Source organism: Phaethon lepturus, unplaced genomic scaffold, assembly GCF_000687285.1.
Source record: "Phaethon lepturus isolate BGI_N335 unplaced genomic scaffold, ASM68728v1 scaffold20346, whole genome shotgun sequence".
Classification (NCBI taxonomy): domain Eukaryota; kingdom Metazoa; phylum Chordata; class Aves; order Phaethontiformes; family Phaethontidae; genus Phaethon; species Phaethon lepturus.
The window spans coordinates 20866-41402 of NW_010548514.1; the positions used below are offsets into that span (position 1 = coordinate 20866).

General features: G+C 43.4%; 1 protein-coding gene across 1 annotated transcript in view; it reads left to right on the forward strand.

Annotated features, from left to right (window-relative positions):
• LOC104623044 (contactin-4-like) overlaps positions 1-20537 on the forward strand; it is a gene marked incomplete at both ends in the record, with an annotated part of 63865 nt that overhangs the window by 19590 nt on the left and 23738 nt on the right. Inside the window, one exon of the mRNA XM_010289997.1 lies at positions 5492-5619. Within this exon, the coding sequence (XP_010288299.1) occupies positions 5492-5619 (128 nt within the window). The remainder of the gene's footprint in view (positions 1-5491; positions 5620-20537) is intronic.

Genomic DNA, 20537 nt, shown 5'->3' on the forward strand with positions numbered 1-20537 from the left:
TCTTCCAGCTGACATTCATTTAAATGCTTGCTCTAAGACATCTTTTCTCCCTGTAATAGAAAAAGGATTGGACATCCTAAGCATTGTTTCCTGGGGAAAAAGAAAATTAAAATATTCACTTGGCTAAGCATGAAATATTTCGGATGCATGTGTTTAATCAACAGTGAAAGCAAGTGTAGTTATGTTTGTATTTCGTAAATTAAAATGCTAAAATTACCAGATAAGAAACATCGCACCTTATTTCACTGCAGCAGCGCTAATGAAACCATTTGGGAGGGGGAAAAAAAAAAGTCACTTTATAATTATGAGCACTTTGCTCCAAAGAAACATTGGTGCTCTAAGCTGCAGCCCAGTGGCTGCGCTGCCCGCCGGCGTGCCGCATCCCTCGGGAAGATAACCGCTGCCCTCGCACACGCAGCCTCCCGTACGCACTGCGTTCGCAGTCCGCTTGTATTCCACGTGTTTCCATCTGCTGAACAGAAAAATAGAGGGCAAGCGGAGAAGGATATATTGAGGGATACTTGCGGTATCGTCTGTCTGGTGCAGATCTTCTGTCGGTGATGTGTGTACTTTGTGAGTCGGAAAATAATTCGCAATGAAAAGGTTAGTGCATGGACCTGCAGCTTATCCCTGCGAAGGCTTTCACCCGGCAACTGCAAGGTGTGGGTGAGGGTGAACAACCCCTGGCTCTGCAGTGCTCATGTATTTGGTTCCTGGACCTGCATAGATTTTCTTTTAATTAAACAACAGAGCAAGATGTTACAATAGATACTACAAGCCTGGGATTTTTAAGCAAACATTCTGTCAAAGCATGAGGTCAAACCTTAGCGGCAGGTCGTGAGCATGTTCTGGTAGATACGAGCGGTGCAGTCAGACACCTAAAGGTCAGATTTCCTCGGAGCGGGGCTGGAGGTAATTACTGATACTCAGTTTTATGATGTGCTCTGGGAGTTCTGCAGTTTTCGGTCATCGTTTATATTCCAAATAAGGGCTTGATCTCATTTTCACAAAGTCAGTGCTAAAACTCTTCCTGATCTCAACAGGATGTATTCTATCTCTAAACGCATATGTTTCTGACTGAGGAACATTTATCTGCTCCTGGGAATCCTGCCCAGCAGCAGGGAATGCTGTGGTGAGCTACACGCGTGAGATCTGTTGTGCTCGATTCGGGGTTGGAGGTAACGTAACCTGCTGATGGGCGACTTAACAGATGTGGCAGAACGTACCGTGAGCTGAAAAGTAGGCACTAATAGATCAGACCAAAATGATTAGCACTGCTGTTTTTCCTCACGCTGCTCCAGGTCTGCCTGACCTCTTCCATCCATCCCCAGCTGCGGCTGGAGGTGCTGGGCGAGGTAGTACTGCTCTATTGACCCGGGCAGCCGGCCGTGCCGATGTGGCCGTGGTGCCAAGGTGGGTCCTTCCTGGGTAGCGTGGGTGTCTCTGAGTGGCAACGGAGCTCTGAGCAGCTGTCGCACACCCTTAGATATTTTTCATCCATAAAGACGCATCTTCCTCCTTCGCGTACTTTTCAAGGTTCGCACCAACCAAACGGGCAAGTGCCTTGAGACACGTCGTTCCTGCAGAGCTGGCCAAGGGCGTGCGCGGTCGTCGGGCATGCAGTGTCGACAAGAAGCTGCGACAGAAACCGTGTGCCTGTCGGTTCTGGAAGAGGCTTCTTCAGGGCAATGCAAAGTGTTCAGCTTGCAACTTTTTACATTTGCTGCTGCAGAGGCAAAAAAAAATGGGCAAGGAAGGCTAGGGAGGAATGTTTTCAGCATTTTTAAAGGTCCTTTGTCCCCAGAAGAGTTTTCATCAAAACACTGACAAGGTCAGCTCTTCCTGGGGTAGAACCCAAAGCTTCGGTTTAGGAAACAAACAATCCTTTTATCTCCTAATTTCAGATGTGTCTCTGCTCTCTGTGGACCTGAAATCTCCAGTTGACAACACAGACCAACAGATTCTCTCTTACAAACGCTACGTTTAAAATAGATGACCTTTCTTTATATAAGGATGCTAAACTCTTGTAGCATCTTTTTTTTCAAATGGATATTTTTATCTTCTTTGATTTTTCTCTGATCTTAGCAGTGACCATGAGCCAGGTTATCAGTAGAGCAGTTGCATTAACCTATATAAGAAGAGATTTACATTTTTAGTTCTTGTTACCACCACTGCAGTTAGTAGTATCAGGGAACCCAAAACATTCAATAGCAAGTCAATAGGTCATTTTTTGAGTTTGTAGTGGCTTAAAGAGGTGGATACTCAGCAACCAGCTTTCTGTTCTGAAGTAATACACATGTTTATTGGAAATGTGGGTTATTTTTATGTCTTCCTTGGCATCTGATTAGAAAACACTCGGGGGGTGTATTTCAGAAGAGGAAGACAGCGTACTGAACAGTGCTTCATTTAATTTGAACTTTGTATCTTGAAAGAACTTTTCAACCAAGCTGCTGAAAGTGGTTGATGAAGGGATGTTTGCTTTCAAGCTAATTAGCAGTTTGAGAACCCTCAGTGGCCTGAAATGAGCCTCCCCTCTCGTTTAATGCAGGTATGTCTGCAAAGAAAATTTGTGAATTAGCAAAATCAGTGAAAGTCCTTCCTACTTTCTCAACTAACTGTAACAAATTTCAAACTGTTAAAATAATTACTTAACTTCTAACACATTGGATTCAAATTAGAGGACAAAACATTCAGTGTAGAAAAGCACCTTCAGCAAAAAGAGCCACATAACTCTAAGGCCTCCTAATCAATGAGTCACAGTAAGGTTTTAATGGACTGGTTTATTTAAAAAAAAAATCAGTTAACTTGCACAATTATTTGTCAGTTGTAATGTTGGTCATTTACGGGAGTGTGCAGGGAATTACTTGGTTACCAGATGAGAATTAAACATGCCTGGAGACTCCCTGGGGAACGGGTCTGGAGAACTCTGCGCAAGCCCCACCTGAACTCTTGGCAGTGTGTTCCCAGAGCTCAAGCACGCCCGTGTGCTCAAATTGTAAAGCCAGCCGGCCGTGGCCTTCAGCTTAGAAATGGAAGGAAATAAAGACAGCCTAGTTCCCTGAGACGTGCCTGGATCCACTGTCCTCACCCAAAGGTTGTCTCTACAGCGATCCAGTCCACATTAACTACATACTAATTTTACACTGGGAATAAAGATGACTTAGAAGGAAACCAGTAGCCTGAGAAAGACAGAGACAGAAAAGGCATTAGAATTTGAAGTTAAAGATGGCTTCATCAGCAGGTACAACTAAAATGATCTATGGAAGAGATTATCCAGTAAATAGGTTTCAACCATCTAGCTAAAAATAAAACATAAATTAATAAAAATACATTCACAACTGTACAGAAATAGTCTAAAACATCACTTTCTTCTGGATTTCTTGGGATGGCAAAAATGCTGAGGGAGTGAGTGCAGAGCCTGGCGGGGCAGTGCCGGAGCCGGGTGGTCCTTGAGCTGGAGCATATTGCTGAGCTTGTTCTGTCATTTATATTGATTTGTATTTTAACACGTGCTAAGGGCACCTTCAGCTTTCAGAAAGGCACTGTTGTTTCCAAAGAGCTGAAATTGATAACAGCAGTAAATAATTCCTGGGGAGCTGCTGGTGCTGCCGCTGCCCAGGCTCCTGCACTGGAGGCCAGTGTGGCAAGTCCTGTGCTCCAGTGGACGTTTAATGTAATACGTGCATTGATTGGTGCCAGCGCAGCAGTGAAATGAAGAGACAAGTAGCTATATGCTACTGTCTTCCAATTATTGAGCTGGAGCAACTGCTACAGAAGCAAATATATGGTACTGGACTCCTGCAAAAATAAATTACAGTGGTGAATGTTACTGACTGCAACAATTTGGAGACCTATAAGCCGGTTGAGAAACTTCTATTAATATCACTGCTACTGATGTGTGAAATATAACCTCTGTCCCTGGTCTCTGCCAGCTGGCCTGCGTGTTGTTGTGCTGCTGCAAGAGCAGGGCAGGGAGAGGCTAGCCAGGACGGAGATTTGGTGGCCGCAGTCAGAGCATCTTGCACCGTCTTCCTCCTCCTCGCTCGATACCGTCCTTGCAAAGACACTGCATCTGTCCCACTTTTCAAAGCAGACCTATGCCTGTGGCCTGAGTAGCCCGTGTGTGCCCACCAAGAGAGCTTGGCGTGACACAAGGCAGCCGCACCGGCTCCCTTCGGTGAGATGGTGTCTCCTGAGTCTCACTGGAGACCGTGTTCAGCCCCGCGGCTGACGTGGGCAGATGTCCTTTGCGCTTGCGTTCACGCCTCGTCTCGCGCTGGGACTTTATTCCGCCGCCTCAGTGCTGTCCCGTGGCGGCAAGAAAAGGCTCGTGCCGATTCCTGCAGTCCGTTTCTTAAAGCCTTCTCGGGTGGGAAGTGCCACCTGAGCTCTTCTGCAGTGGTGCAGGATTGTTTGCTAAATTTCTCTCCTAATTTCCCAATCCGGTTGCGCAGAGCTTGATTGGCATTAAGGATGCAGGAAGGCTTCCTCATTTTCTTTCGAATTAGTTAAATTGGGAAATAATTGAGCGGGAAAAGGTGGGAATTAATACACGATTTTCAACGCAGGTCTGAAAGTGGCTGAAGGGGAAAAAGCAGATTGTGCTGCAAGGCACGATACTGAGCAGACAACCGAGTATTTTGCTAGAAGAGGTGATATTAGGCTGAGGAAAGGTTTTTCTGGAGTCTCCTTAGATTTTGCCTCCACAAAGACATTCACGTTTCAGTGGGATTTACTGGGCAGGGTCAGGTTTTCTGTTTTCACTGACTTGGAGCAGAAGCAAACGGAGCAGGAGGCAGAGCTGACGGTGAGAGCAAGGGGCCGGGGATCACCGCGGGAACTAACGTCCCATCCTCGCCCGCCTCCCGCCCCGAGACACGCGCCGCTGCGGATAACTGCGCTGTTTTGAGGGGGAGTAGGTATGCGAGGAGGCGTGAGGAATGAAATAGGAGATTTTCTTTTTTTAACCTGCAAGTGCAACTGCAGATAAGCGCCGCGGGCTGAGTTCTACTGCAGGCAGAGAGGTGGAGAGCGCAGCGGGGAAGCTTGGCAGCGTCGCAGCCTCGCTGAAAAGCCATCGGCTGCCTTGAAAAAAAGCAGCAGTGAAACACCTGCTCCATTGCATCTGTTCGGCAGAAGCTCTTACGTTGTTAAGCAGCGAGCGCGGAGAGTTTTGGATGTAGCCTGCGTACCGCGTGTTGCAAGGGTTGTCATGGTGAGTGCTGAATATCGAAGTACAGACGCACGTAAAACCTACACAAGCTGCTGGTGTGTAAATTAAAGTTGCCCTCAAGTAAAGACACAGAAAACTCATGTAAATGATGCATTCAGTATTTATGAATTGCATCCTGAGAGATTTCTGTCAGTTAAACTACCTCTGTAACGGGCAGCAGACTGTCTGTTGTTCAAACCATCAATAATTAATGCAGACTCGAAAGAGTTTTATGTTAACATAAAAAATATATAACATTTGTGTCTGCTGTCTTTCCAGAATCACTGTTTTGGACGATGGGAGCCTCCGGATTGTCAACGTCACCAAATCCGACGCGGGAAGTTACACCTGCGTGGCCACAAACCACTTCGGGACAGCAAGCAGCACGGGCAGCTTGGTTGTGAAAGGTAATTACAATTTTTTTTGCATATGATTGATACTTCATTTTATCGTGGGAAGCGCGTCCCAAGCAGCCCCGTGCACGCTGCGCCTTTCCCCTTCGATGCTGACGCAAGTGGAGCCCGGGGGAATTAAAGTGCCTCCTGCACCTCGGAAACCTGCTGAGCCTCACGGGCTGGGGCCAAGGTTAACAGCAGAAGGTGTCTGTGGTTGCACTGACTGATGGTGCTTACAGCAAGTTAATGCATTGGTTTTCACACGTAGTTTAAAATTATACCGCAAATGATACGGGAATTGTAACGCAAAGCCAGGTCCCTGGTCCGTAGCGTTGTATGACTTGTTTCTAGCGACGGCCAGTAATCGTGCTTGAGAAATACTTGCTGTCGCCGCAGCCAGCTGTGTCCTGAGATTCAGTTTTGCAAAGGATGTGCATAGAGCCAGGGCGTACCTGTGGAGAAATGTTGCCCTCGGCATGCTGAGATTAGATGGTGTTCTTTAAAAACATGTCTTGTCTAGTTCAACTTCATTTGTTCTTGTTATTCCTAAACTTCTATTATCTTTTTTAAAACCTCCTGAACTCTTTAATACAGCTTGTCTTGTTGCAGAATGATGCAAGAGTTTCACCCTTGCAATTCAATGTCATAATTTTTGAAAAGATGAACAAACTCTGATTTAATTTCATTATTTCTTATCCAGGGCTGAATTCCTGCATTTCAGGAATTTGAAGTGTTTATTCATGGGTGTTTGGAATTTTTCTGTCAAATATTTTTTTCAAAAGAGAAATCTATAACATTTGACAAAAATATTTAAAGTAGTAATTTGATAAACAATGAGAGACACTGACAAATGTCTTAATTTTTGTCCTGCTTATGAGTGGTCCCATGTCTGATAAAGTATTATAGGCAATGAATATATAGATTATTACACTTACAATCACTCTCCATCTCCTCCTTATTTGGGGAAAAACCTGTATTGGATAACAAATCAGGAAAGATTGATTACAAAGCAATAAGTCAATCACAAAGCTCTAATGCTGTCAGTTTTAATTCTCCCATATATTGGCATTGATGGATAGCATTCGGTCGGAGGCTCTCCCCATCAATTATTTTTATGGTATATAGGGAATACTTTGAAACGTTTCAATGCAAGTTTGAATCCATGGTTTTTATAGTTGGAGCACATTTCAGCAAGTAATGCCAGGATCAAGCGAGTGCTGATAAAGCTGGCGAGCCCCTCTTACAGGTTACTGTAACCTGCCGGAGACAGCGGGACAGCAACGGGTTTTCTCGGAGTCAGATGTTTGGCTCTGCCTTAGCTATCCTGTCAGGTATTTATAGTTAGATGGGATGTCTCTGGCTTGTGCTTCATGCCACTTGGCCCTTCTGCTTTCCTTACGCCAAGGAGCCAACGGTGCCGCCCCAGGGTGGAGGGCTGTGTCACCCCTTCATATCTTCTGCTGTAGCATATTGACACCAAGAGTTTTTCAGGTTTGGGGTTGCTTGGAATAGCTTGTATGGCATTTGCCCATGCCGATGCTGGTCCCTGCAAACAAAAATAGAGACAAATGAAGATCAGCATTAGATCTGTATATGAGCTGAGTGGGCCTTTTCTTGATGTGTGTTGTCCTAAAGAGGCACCCACAGCAAATAGCTAAGAAAGCAATGCTCAGGGAAAACAAATGTATAAAAGACCTTGTCTAATAAAGGTTCGACCTTTAATTAATTAAAGGTTCGACCTTTAATTAATTAAAAGGTTCGACCAGCTACTGTCTCCCCCAGAGCAAAACTAGAGAGGAAAATAGTAGACACAGCCCAATGTCCTTCCCTGGGCTCCACGGGGACCGCAGGAGGGTGACGCGTGCTCATGGCAGGAGGCACCGGCTTTGCATCTCCAGGGTGGGCACAGCTGAGGTCGTCCTGGTTTTCTGAGTGCTGCAAGGCACCAAGGGAGTCGAATCCAGGTCTGCAGTTCAGGGACCACTTGTGCCACCGTAAAAAAGCCAGTCGTTGAAAATAGGACTGTGTTTCTTTTCTGTTATTGAAGAGTCATGCTTCTGTAATTCATGGCTTATCCTTTCTTCCTCGCAGTACCCAAGGAATAGCCCGTAACTCCAAGCACAGTAGTCAGCAGCTATTGTACCTGATCTTTGGGTTCCCATGGTTTAGAAACCATTTTTCTTTGCGGTAAGGTTATAAAGGATTAGCAAGTACTTTTTTCTCCCTCAGTGCTCCGTTTTAACTCGATTCCATTAACATTAATGGGAGCGACACATGTGCATGAAGCAGAGAATAAACTCTTAAGCCCAAGATGTGGATATTAACAGCAAACTGAGAAATGCAATTTCAAAGTCTATCCCATAAAAAGTATAAAAGAGCAGAAACTATTCTGAACTCCAAATGAACTGTGTAAAATACTGTATTTCATACTGAAATGCTTGAGTTTCTCTGCCCTAAGTAAAATACCAGCAAGTTTTGATGGAAACATGACTGAATACCTTCTTTTAACTCAGTTTTGTGGTGCACAAAAAGACTATTTATCAGCTGATGAGTTTTTTGACCTTAAGATATGCTTATATTCTTTTCTAGCTATTCTTATGTCATTGAGTAAAAAATGTGAAGGTCAAAAGACATTTTTTCTAACCTTCCTGTGTTCTTCCATTAACATTGCAGGTTCTGGGTTTTTTTCCTTTTAATTTTCTCTCTCTCAGGGAGAGATGCCAACAGTGTCAAAGACAGTGTAGGCAAGGATGGGAGGAGGAGGAGAATATGTGTTACACCAGAACCAAGGAACTTACAATAAATATCTGGCAAACAACCAGAGAGGGATGAATAAATATACATATTATGCATGAGTAGACAGCTTAAAAAATATGAAATTCTGACAGGTGCCCATAGGGCTTGTGTATTAACATGCTGTTGCCAGAACTGGTGAACCTTGGTAGTTTTCCAAACCAGCAAGACTGTGGTTTGAGTTTGTTCTGTTGGTTGATGCTAAATGAGAAGTGCTCTGGCCTCTGAGACCTGAAACCTTGCAAACTTGCTGGTATGGTTTGACCTTTAAATTAAAAAGCAGGATTGAATTGGTAAGGATGGAGAAGAATCCCACAGTGTTTGGAGCTATGTAGAAGTAAAACACAGGGTGTGTTTACATGAAGTATATAAATACTAATTTTCCAGGTTTTTTCCCAGGTTTTCCTGTACTTGAGGCTAAATGTTCAAGTCTTCCAACACAGAGAAAGACTATAGACTTTCTCAGTACCAGGGGATTAAATGACAAATAGTATAAACAGGCGTAGACTGTACAATATGAGTTTATTTGTATTTAATGCAGTGATATAAACTGGCCAATACAGCAGCAGCTCGGAAATAGGAAGCTAGTTTCAATATGTTGCAATAAAAGCTCTGAACGTAGGAAGCGCACGGGGAGGTTCCTGGTGCTACCGTCCCAGCTTGCGCAATGACTTAAGACCCAAGTGAAGGTTCTTTGGCACCACTAGGTACGGAAGAAGCAGCAAAAACAAGCTAACAACAGGAATGGAGATCATAATACCGTATCGCCACTGTTTCCTTCACGAGATGAGAAAATCCTGGGTTGTTTCCCAGCAGACACACTAAACGTCTTGATGAGCCCGTGGCCAGCTTCGCCTTCATGGTGTTGGATGTGAACGGATGCGTAGACGCGTGTGGCTGCTTCTCAAGCATCTGCTTTCCTTTTGGCTGTGTTCTGAGCTATCAATCTATCAATATATGTAAATACATGTGTTTATGTAAACGTTTACATAAGTTCATGTATAAATCTAATGGTTCGGCTTGACTCCGCAGCCTGTAACCGACGGTGCGGTCCGTCATCATTCCCAAGTGGGCAGCAGCGAGGTGTGGTGCTCCGGCCGTGAGCGGTGCCGGAGGTGAGCAGGGCTGCTCCCGTACTCGGAGCCGTGCGCTGTGGAACCGCCCGCCGGGGAGCGGTGGCAGGGGTTGTCCTGCGGTGGAGATGCCCTCGGGTTTCTAAGCACTCCAGCCTGCCAGAAGCAGCTTTCCGTACCATTTATTATCTAGTTGCCTTGGACGGCAGACCAGGATGATGCAGGCCTTTCCAGTCGCCTTATCTCTGTGGTTTAATGGCCAGACACCGCATGTGAATGCTTGGTAGAGTCTGTACCCCTCTGTTCTTCTTGGGAAGTACAGCAATTCCAGTCACGTTGTTGCATCTCTGACAAGGGCAAGTTCCGATGACTTTATTTGCCTCTTTCATTATGATGCACATTCAACATTTTCCTACTGCCATTAGCTCGTCTCATTTGGACTGTCATGGGAGGGCTCAAGGAAGGAAAAGCAAGAGAACTTTTGTTAGTTGGTAGCCGTATCGCTTCAGCAGAAAAAGAATACAAAGATAATGTCAGTAGGTTATTTTTTCCTCACACTTGAATAGACTGATAGTCTTGATTTTGTCCAGCACAGTGATCCAAATTATTTTCTATAAAATTGCATATTTTCTATTCCAAGCCTATTCTTTGCGTGACTGTTGAATTGCTATATTGCACTTAAAATTGAAACAATTGATTAAATACTGTAAATTCTGGCCCATTATGGAGTTAACTTTTCAGAGACTTGAAATGTTGCTGCCTTTAAACCTGCAACTTTTCCTGTGTTATTCTAATCCATTAAAAGCATCTGGGCTTATAGTTCAGAGGCAGTGCTGTGCTGATCAGCATGGACACAGCCTTTGCGCTTTGTAAAAACGGTGTCGGTGGGATGCGATGGTCTTCCTGGCCCATCCTGTCAACTGTGGTTGTCACCGTTGGGACGTCACTTGATCAGTATTTAACTATGTTCTTTGGAAAATGTGTTGTGCTTGCCTCGTATCCATGGGGCTAGAGTGGATTTATATTACTGTGGATTGTCTTAGTAGATAAGGAGCAACCGTTTTTTCATCTTCAGAGATTATGAATATTATGCTGCTCATTGTGGTGGGTTGACCTTGGCTGGACGCCAGGTGCCACCAAGCCGCTCTATCACTCTATCACTGCCCTCTGCAGCAGGACCGGGGAGGGGAGGGAATTAAGAAGGAAAGAAACCATGTGAGTCAAGATAAAGGCAGTTTAATAAAGCAAAGGCCACGTGTGGAAGCAAAGGAAAAGAAAAGATTTATTCTCTACTTCCCATCATCAGACAATGTCCAGCCACTTCCTGGGAAGCGGGGCTTCAGTACGCGTAGCAGTTGCTCCAGAAGACAAATGTAAAAAACAAATGCCCCCCTCATCCTTCTTTCTCTTAGCTTTTATGGCTGAGATGACATCATATGGTATGGAATAGCCCTTTGGCCAGTTTGGGTCAGCTGTCCTGGCTGTGTCCCCTTCCAAGATCTTGCTCACCCCCAGCCTACTGGTGGGGCACAAGTGTTGCATAGACAGCCTTGATGCTGTGCGAGCACTGCTCAGCAGTAGTCAGAACACTGGTGTGTTATCAGCACCTTTCTGGCTACCAATACACAGCACTGTGAGGGCTGCTATGGGGAAAATCAACTCCATCTCAGCCAGACCCAATGCACCCAGAAGGAACGGAAGAGGGTTTAGTTCTCCAGCTCCACAGGAATGTGCCAATGGAGAGACATTGCTCTCTGATGACTGACCATCTGTCCACTACTGCATGTTTCAGAAGTTTGGGTTTGAATGTGGCTGATAATGCATGGTACAGGAGTTCTTCAAGTCGTTTGTGATTTAATTTCCACCTAATACAGTAAGCTGGTACGTGCTAACGAGCACACACGCCATCAAACAAGATTGCTTATGCCTCCTTTTCTATTTGTGCATAACGTTCTTCGCTTGGGCTGAGGTGACACTGACACCTTCGTATCCATCAGCCTTCTGAAGCTGAACGGCGCAGAGGCTGGTCCCGGATGCGCGTGCACCAACAGTGCTTATCGTGAAATACCAGCTATTGAATTTCACCGGAGCAGAGTTTCACAGAACATAGAATCACGGAATTGTTAAGGTTGGAAAAGACCCCCAAGATCATCAAGTCCAACCGTCAACCCAACACCACCATGCCCACTAGTTTCAGTCATTTGTAGTTCTTTTTACCTTTGAAGATGTCATCATAACCCCCATAATTGTGTTAAAGGCAACTTCAGTTTGATTTTTATGTTTTTAATGTATTATTTGTTTATTAATTTAAGGGTCCAGACAGGCTTTTAAATTAATCCCATGTTTATGTTACAGTAGTCTAAAGAATAAAACTCAGAAAATAGATCAAGAACAGATGGAAAATCATACATGAATGATATCCCTCACAGGTTTTCAGAGACTTATTTTATTCTTTTGGAAATGTTCACACATTACCACAATTCTGATTTTTTTGGTTGGATATTAATAGATAATCTCAATCCAGAGTGAATATTCAGAGTGTTACTATACAAGTTTTGAATCACGGTTGGGTGTTCCTCACAGAATTTTCCCATGCTTAGGATGGGGTATGTGTCTATTTATATAGTGTTTTATACTTAAAAATAATTTCTTTCCATTATCACAGACACTGATTCTGCATAACAGAGCTAGTACTGCTGACTCTGTTCTTTGGTATCTGCTTTGGCCTCAGTGCCAGCCTTAAATCTAACGCTATGGCCATTTGCACTACTGAGATCAGCAAATGCTGCACTTGCCTCCAGCTGAGCTTGTTCTTAAATAGTGCCATTACTGACTCCATCAGTAAAAAAGGTGGTGCTTAATAAACCTGATTTTCTCGTAGTCAAAAATACCTATAGCTATATTATTTTGAAATATATCTACCAACCTCTGCAGAGGTGCCAGGTGCATTAATGACGTGTCTCTCCGTGTTAGGGTGTACTCTGCGTGGATCCGCCTGCAGAGGAGCTGTGCAATGGTTGTACTTTGCACTTGTACAAAACGCTGCTCTTTCGGCAAGGAGCGTGTGTGTTTTCGTTGAGTGTCCCTTTTCTGTCTTTTTAATCAGTGAATACAAATAACTCCAGCAGCATGAATTTTGCCAGCTGTTCTCAACAACGTCATGACTCCTTCTGAGTAACTGGGATATCGGTTGCTTGGGGTGGGGGGTTAACTTTTTTCCCCAAGAGGGAGAGAAAGCCATATATAAGATGCTGGTTTTTTTACATTAACCAGGGGAAAAATGCAGCAGATACTTAAATCTGTTGACCCATTTAAGCACTATCCACATTACCAGAAATCCTCTCTATACCTTCTGGATTTTTCCCCCATCAGGTACGTTGCTGCTTCTTTGCTCATCTGGAAAGCTGTCCCAGAAAGCTATTGCAGGCATTTTCCATACCGTCCGTCCATATGTCGTGGGTTTAGTGGTTAGTCATTTTGAAACATGAATAGCCCCTCGTCACTCTTTCTGAGGTCTGTCTTGATCCGGCAGTGTTTAAGATCGTGAAAGGTCTTTACTTTTCTTTCCTCACGGTTCAACTCAATCTAATTTAAATTCATGTTGGTTCTGCCTCAGTCTGCCTTAAGAAAGGACCCAGTTAAATGACACCTGGTGTTGAAAGCACAAAATACAATTTAAAAAAGAGAGGCAGAGTTTAAAGTAATAATCCCAGAGCAGCACTTTAGGGTTGTCCATATTTTATGGGCTTTTTATAATTATGCTGGGTAACACACAAGGTCTATGTTCAGCTGGTGTCAAAGCCAAGATTTTCTACACTTACCAAAGACTCAGAACTCTGAAAAAGTCAAAAGAAGTTTTATTATTGTTAAAGTTTTTTTTAGTAGTTGCTGGACACAGTTTTTAGTCCAGACATGAATTAATATTCCTTATCAGGCATAACACATTGTTTTAAAAAATTTCAGGGGGAAAAAGTCAATTTAGAGTACAAACTGTTGTGCTCCAGAATCTCTAAATCAGGGTGTTATAGGCAAAAAAGGATTAGAGAGAGCCATAGAGATATGTAAGCACTGATTTATTCATGAGTATGTGTTGCTGTGTTCTCATGTTTAGGAAATAAAACTTATTTCTAAGTTTGAAAATCTTTCTTGACTTCTAACTCACAACCAGTAGCAAATGCTTCATTTTAACAATTGACAATGAAAGCAATAATCTTTGGCCATAAAATTGCAAAGGAATGTATTCAGCTCTAATTGGAGTATTTCCACCGACACTGATTATTTCTAGGACGCAATTAAGGGTCTTTTGCTAGGTTTAAGTAAAATTATGACCCAAAGCACTGCATGAAAGGCACAATTATAAAGGAGAGAGCTGTGCATCCGCCGCATCTACTCCTCCCTCCCCTCAACCGTGGTAGCCCCAAAGGCTGCACTTTGCTGGGTCTCCCTAGTAAACCCTGGGTGGAAAAACTTCAAGTAGAAGCTGATGATGGGGCTGGTATCCAGTAGATACCTCAGGGTCCTTGCAGCTTTTAAGGAGCTGCATTCTCCATATGGTACTTCAAACACAAGGTTTAATCAAGTATTTTATATAGAAATTATTTCCAGCTGCAAACCACAGTCAAGGTTGTTGCAGGATGCCTATCTAAATTGCCTTCTGCAGCTGTAGGGAGCTCACCTTTGTGTTTCAGAGCTGGCAGGTACATCTCCTCTGCGCCTGTTACACCCGAGTCTGGTAAACATGCAGGTTTTCTCCCAGCTCCGTTCAGGTGAGAACCTGAGGTCATCAGAAAAGCCAAGTCAGCCCCAAAGCACCCCAGGGAAGGTGAAATAGCTGTGTATCACGTCAGCATTTCCAGTTTTCTGACAGTTAATTGAAGCAAAAAGGTTGCAATTATTCTGAGATCAGAGTAGTGGCAAAATGAGAAGCAGATGCCTCATCTGCGATCAAGCCTTCCCCAAGCCACCCCTCCTCAGGTCTGCTCAGACGCACCTTTTGCTTTTGATTTCCATTATGCAAACTTGTCACACACGGCCGCCGTGGCGGGGCGGCTGCGTTGTGCTGGGGAAGGTCGGTCACCTTGCTCAGACGTTGATGAGGATCATAGCAGGCGTCGGAGGCACCAGCCCGTGGCTGGGCATTGCCGTCGACCCCTCGGGGGACGTGTCGTAACACAAGTTGGTGGTCAACTGTTGAGTGAGACTTAACTCACAACAGCTCGTGAACGAACGGCACAGCAAGAGCTGTCGGTTTCTTATTTGGGAGAGAAAAAAATTGGGTCAGCTGCTAAGGACAGAACCAGTAAGTGGCAAAGAAACATGTAAATGAAATAAGCTGTAAAATACCAGTGGTTTGCTCTTTGGGCTAGTTGAGTGAAGTTAGTTGTTTTTTTCCTTGTAAATACTTACTGATGATAACAAATAAAACTTGTAAACATAATACAACTGTTAAGCCTCATTAGATTTGCAGCAGACAATTAATTTTTTTTCAGGCAATTCAAAGGGTGTCCTGTAGTACTGATTTAGTTTAATTGAACGTATTACCACAAGCAGACAATAAGAAATATATTGAAGATATCCATCTGGCTTGCACTGAAAACCCTGTGCATTTCGTTTTCTGTGGCTGTCACAGGCCTTACTAATTGCCTCATTTTGGCTGTTTTACAATCAGTGTGATTTAGCCATTAACGTGATAAAAGTCATCTTGGTGAAGAGCTTGATATTAAAAAGCATAGATCTCCAGCCTATCTCTCTTGCCAGTTTTGGACTTACCTCTAGCATTATGAGCGTTATATTTTTAAAAGCAGAAACACAAATATATTTACTCCTACAGAGCAGCTTCTCCAGGTATTTTGCCGATCTGATTCTGATCAGGTAGTGCCAGTCAGTGTGAAATATTTCCTCTGGATAATGGTAAATGCAGCAGATTCTCCCCTCCGCTTCCCTCCCACCACCTTCTCCTTCCTCCTCTGTGTCCCTCCAACCCCCAGCCAACCTTCAAGCATATCAGGGGTCTTAAAACTGATAACTGTAGAGGTAAATAAGGAAGTCAAGACAAGAGCAAGTGGCCGACGCTTATAAAAATACTGATTCAGCCCATAATGTGGAAAAAAATACTTTTTTTAGAAAAGCTCAACCATTATGTCTGTATACCCTGTAGCAGGGGGTGGGGAAGATTTCATATTTTTGTTCTGTATTTTTGTCCTAAACCCACAATATATTGCAGGGTCAGCATTATTGCAACCTCTCCTGCCATAAAAAAAAGGTTTAGAATAATTCCTTAAAAAGCTCAGTGCTTTCATTTTAGAAATTTTCTTGTCCTCTCCCAAAAAAAGCAAGAGGTTCAGGAGTTCTCAATCATCAATGGGAGATTGGGTTGTTCAGCTCATCATTGAAGATCAAATCCATACATCAGCTGAAAGAGGAGATGACCTATAGGTTACACACAGACTCTTAATAAGATGACAGCAGGTTAATTAACACTTTTCATTAACTTGCTTCAATTTATTTTAACATGATCCGTTTCAGAAAGGTTAAAATATTTTTCAGTTTTTGAATACAAATGAAAACCCAACATAGTTAAACTGAAAGCATAGATCAAGGACTTCTGATAGATATTTTAATCAAAATAAATGTAGTGCTTTTGATTATGTGTGTGTATGTTTATGTACGTGATAGTATATAAAGCATAAGCAACAAACTGTTTTATCCAATAGTTAATTTCATAAGTGAAGAAGACTAGCCAGAGCTTGTTAACTGGAAATTACTATCAGACTGGGGATGGTTACAAATTCATAAGAAAGGGAATGCGCTCGACTTCATGTTTTCCACACATTTCCCTAGCTGTTGCAGAGGATTAATTTAGCCTTTGGAGAAGAACTACTACGAGAAGTAGGAAGACCCGAGGTCTGCAGGACGAGCCAGCATGGTACAAGGCAGCTAAGGAGGCCGTACTGCCACGCAGAGGTAGCCACAAGTGTGCTCCAGGGAGGAGGTCAGCTGGAAGTAGCTGAGCTGATCAACCTCTCCTCTGTGTGTGGGGCTGGCGGGCAACAGTTGACACTGCTGGCTCTGCACGTGTTTGGGCTACTTCAGAAGAAAAGAGTCCAACTGGGCGTGGATATAAGGGGCCATATCTCAGTTCCTGCAGCTTTGTGTGTCTTAGTGGAGTTACCAGGAATTTCTGGCAAGTGGAAGATCTGTCTCCACTTGAGCTTTTAGTTTCACGCAACTCACTTGGTTTCTAGAAAACTAAACATGACAGTTGTGCTGCGGTGGGATGTAAATCCCATGTCTCGTCTCTTCCTTACTCAAGAAGATCGTGCATTGTAAGTCTACCAACATTATGAATTTGATCTTCATCCGAAAGGATACAATTTGTCCTTTTCCAACGCATGCAGTGGGATGGACTTCCAGACATGAGTTTCATGGGAATCCCACAAACCTTGGGTAAATTAGGGTCATGCTTTGAGAAAAGAATACAACAGAAAACTGAGATCTTTGTAGTGTATGGTCCTGCCGTGGAAGATGGGAGCAGGTCTCCCTTAGACCTGCTTCTTGCCACACCAAAGTGGTTCCGTCTGACTGTGCAGTTAGGGATAGGGGAGATGATGATCTAAACGTGACACGCATTGAGAAAGTGGCTACCGGTCTCCGTTTCGGTAAAGATAAAGGAAGCAGTGTGGGAGAATAAAGGGGCAAAGTGATAATGACTCTCTTCTCCTAAAACTTTATATCCTTGAAAATGGTGACTAAGAACAGACTGGCCTAAAGGCTATGTTTTTAACATCAAAGATACAGAGGAAGTGTTTAGAGAGCACATTTTCTGTCGCAGGAGGAAAAAGTGTAACAGCGGGACAGTACTTGGGGAAATATCAGTCCTTTTGTGTATTTTCTCAGAAGCATTTTTGGAAGCAGCTTAGCAGAACCAAACTTCTGAGGCTTTGAGCTCTTTTGACTTTTTCTCCCTGAGTTGAGCTGGATTGCAGACAGGTTACTCAGAGTTGCTTATCAGATAATAATAGCCAAGTGGCACATAGGTAAAGACTAGGAGTGATGAGTTTTGACACATCAGAGAGTAACTGGAGCGCTGCTGAACGATGATGAGGTGATGGTTGCAATATTAGGGACTCCTGGGACCTGATTTTCCCCTCTTCTAATGCAACTTAAGTAAGATTATATGCAATCCCATCAAAGTTAATGTGGAGACTAGAGTCCCTTGTCTTAATCCCAAAATTGTGATGGCAGAGAGAATTTAGTATCAGACACTACTGGAATAGGTTAAGTTCTAGGTGTGCTGTATCACAGCGTTCAAGCCAGTCATTTGGGAATATAACATGAATATGGATGTTCATGACTCCAAAGCAAGTTGACTCTGAAATACAAGGAGGTTTTGTCACTGAATTGACTTGCCATGGCTTGGCTTGGCTCTCTGTCACACACACATTTGGAGTGTGAATTTTGCTTTTGTTATGTTTGAAGTTTTAAGTGTATCATGAAGAACTAGTGATCAAAGTTGTAGGTTTTAGTGCTGTGTTTTCTTTTAGCTACATTGTGAATATATCTAAATAATAACCTTTATTAGAGTTTATTTCGAAAGTCAGCAGTATTTCATCAGTGAAAATGTCAGTTCCTTTCCTGTCTAAGTGCACAGTAGAAAGTCTCTGTAAAAATCCAAGCCTGAATCCATTAGTCCTGGTAACTAAACTGTTTGGTGCAGCATCCAGCCACGAGTGGGAGTGTTGGGGAGACTTATTGCAGACCCTGTCTGAAGCCCTGGCAAAGCTGTGTGCTCAGGGCTGAAGTCATCCATTGCTGAAACCTGGCTGAACGGAGAGATGGCAGCACTGACGTGCTGTTTGTTCCTCCACCTCTGTGTGTATCTTCCCAAGTTGGACCGCGATCCTTGTTTTGAAATTATTTACATAAGAAAAACTTGTGACTAATTTGAAGTAAAATGCCATGTGACAGGAGAAATGTCAGGGACACTTTTTAATGATGCTCTGTGTTGAATATTTATTCAGCAGAGTAGGAGATGGGGATTTTGAGCGAGTTATAATGACGGGATGGTCTTGCAGGTTGTTATTTTCATTACACGTGATCCTGCCTCCATCGTGCCCCTTCCCGTAACATCAGTACCAGGCTGAACCACCGAGAGAGCAAAACAGTAGCACGTCCCTCGGAAGAAGGGTTTGCCTTCTCGGTGTGTCACTAATTAATTGGAACATGGAGACACGAGTCACTTCCTTGCAAGACAGCACAGGACATAGAGACATCTTGCCTTCATCGGGAAACAAATCAGATTTTTCTGGCCCAGAAATTTTTTTTCAAGGTTTGATTTGTTGGTTCGGTTCTTGCTGCCGCTTGATCTGTTTGGAAATAGGTGCTTGGGCTTTAGTCTTGCCTGCGGTATCGTAGAGGTCTCAACGGGGTTTCAAGAAAAAGCTAATCTTAAATAAAATTATCTTCTCTTCACAGTGGTATAAGAAGACAAAACAGTTTATAATGATCTTACTTCCATTTTATATGCTGGGCAAATAAGGCAGCAGAGACTTTTAATGACTTGCTCAAGGTCAGACAGAAAGTAAGGAGGAGCGCTCGTTTTATTCCCTCTCACTCCGAGGTCTGTGCTCACGCTGGCCTTCGCCCCACAGAGCAGCCTCGCTCTTCACTCTGTACTCCTCCTCCTCTTTTGCCTATCTAGTTCTCTTTTCGATGGAATTCTGTTGAGCTTAATTGTTCACATTTGGTTGTGCTTCAAAGTCTAAATATTCGAAGTAGCGTCGTCCCGGCTGCGCCCTGCCGTGCGTGCCCCCAGCAGGAGCCACGGGCAAGCCTGCGGGTCCGGGGGTGCTCCCGCTGGACGCTGCAGGAGAGCTGAAATCGCCCCCTCTCTCCTGCGTTTCCTCTCCCCGGTGCCCAACTCGGTTCTTTGGATACGTGAAAATCCCAGAGGTTTGTAGCTGAGTTTGTGTAAGTGCTGTTGTGCTTTCTTAATATGACTTAAACTTGCAGGTACTTTTTGAAACGTGTATTTTCCACAAGTTGGCTTGAACAGACTTAAACTTTTCCGTTATTTATACGTACAACTTGAATAAGAATTCAGTGTTATCGTTAACTAGAGGCACCCATTTTCTGTTTGAAATAGCAGTTTATTTAAAGTTACTTCTTTTTTGTTTTAAAATAATTTTAAATAGAAGAAAATTGGATGTTACCTGTAACAGCAATAATTTTTTCTAAGTTTTTAGTTTATTAAAAAGTTTGACTTTTGTATTTGAGGTTGACCTTTCGAGCTGACCTGACAAGATTTTTTTGAAACCGAAAATAAATTTTTAAAGTTTTTTGCGTAATTGATTGCCCTACTTGCCTGCAGATTGCCATACCTCATCCTGCCCAGTGCATAACAACTTCTTCATTATATCTTGTTGTCTGGACGTCATTTCCTGAGGCACCAGAGGAATGCCCAGATTTCTATTTAGTGCAGATTGTAAGTAGCTTGGGAATTTTAGATTTTTCTTATGTGTGGTAGAGTCATTTCTCTATGGGAACTACTTGCAAGAAATTCTACTAATTATATTCTAATTATAAAATAGTAGGAGCAGGTGCTGCTTTAGAGAAATACTTAGGTTGAAGGCATTCACGGGATGGATACAGCAACCACTCAGCAGATAAGCCATTGTAACAACAGCAGGAGATAGACGCTCCATGGGGAAAATGGGGGTGGACATTTTTCCTACTGACAGATAGCCATGAGTTCCAGTGGGACACTCTCTACATTGTTCTTGGGGGTTTTATATTGAGTTTTGTGTTCCAGTGGAGATCCGAACTCTTTAATAAACAAGTATGTTTGGTACTTACTAAAATTACTGAATCTCGATAACCTACTTTCTGTCAAGATTTTTTTTTTTTTCTGAGATCTGCCAAGAGGTGGAGGGAGGAAGGGCAAAAGGGAATTGTACATTAGAAATTAGGAAAGTCAGAGTAAAGGAGTAAGTCCTGATTGCTCATTAGAGCACAGACCCACCGAACCTGAGGGTTAAGGTGTCTGGAAGCAACAGAGAACATGCT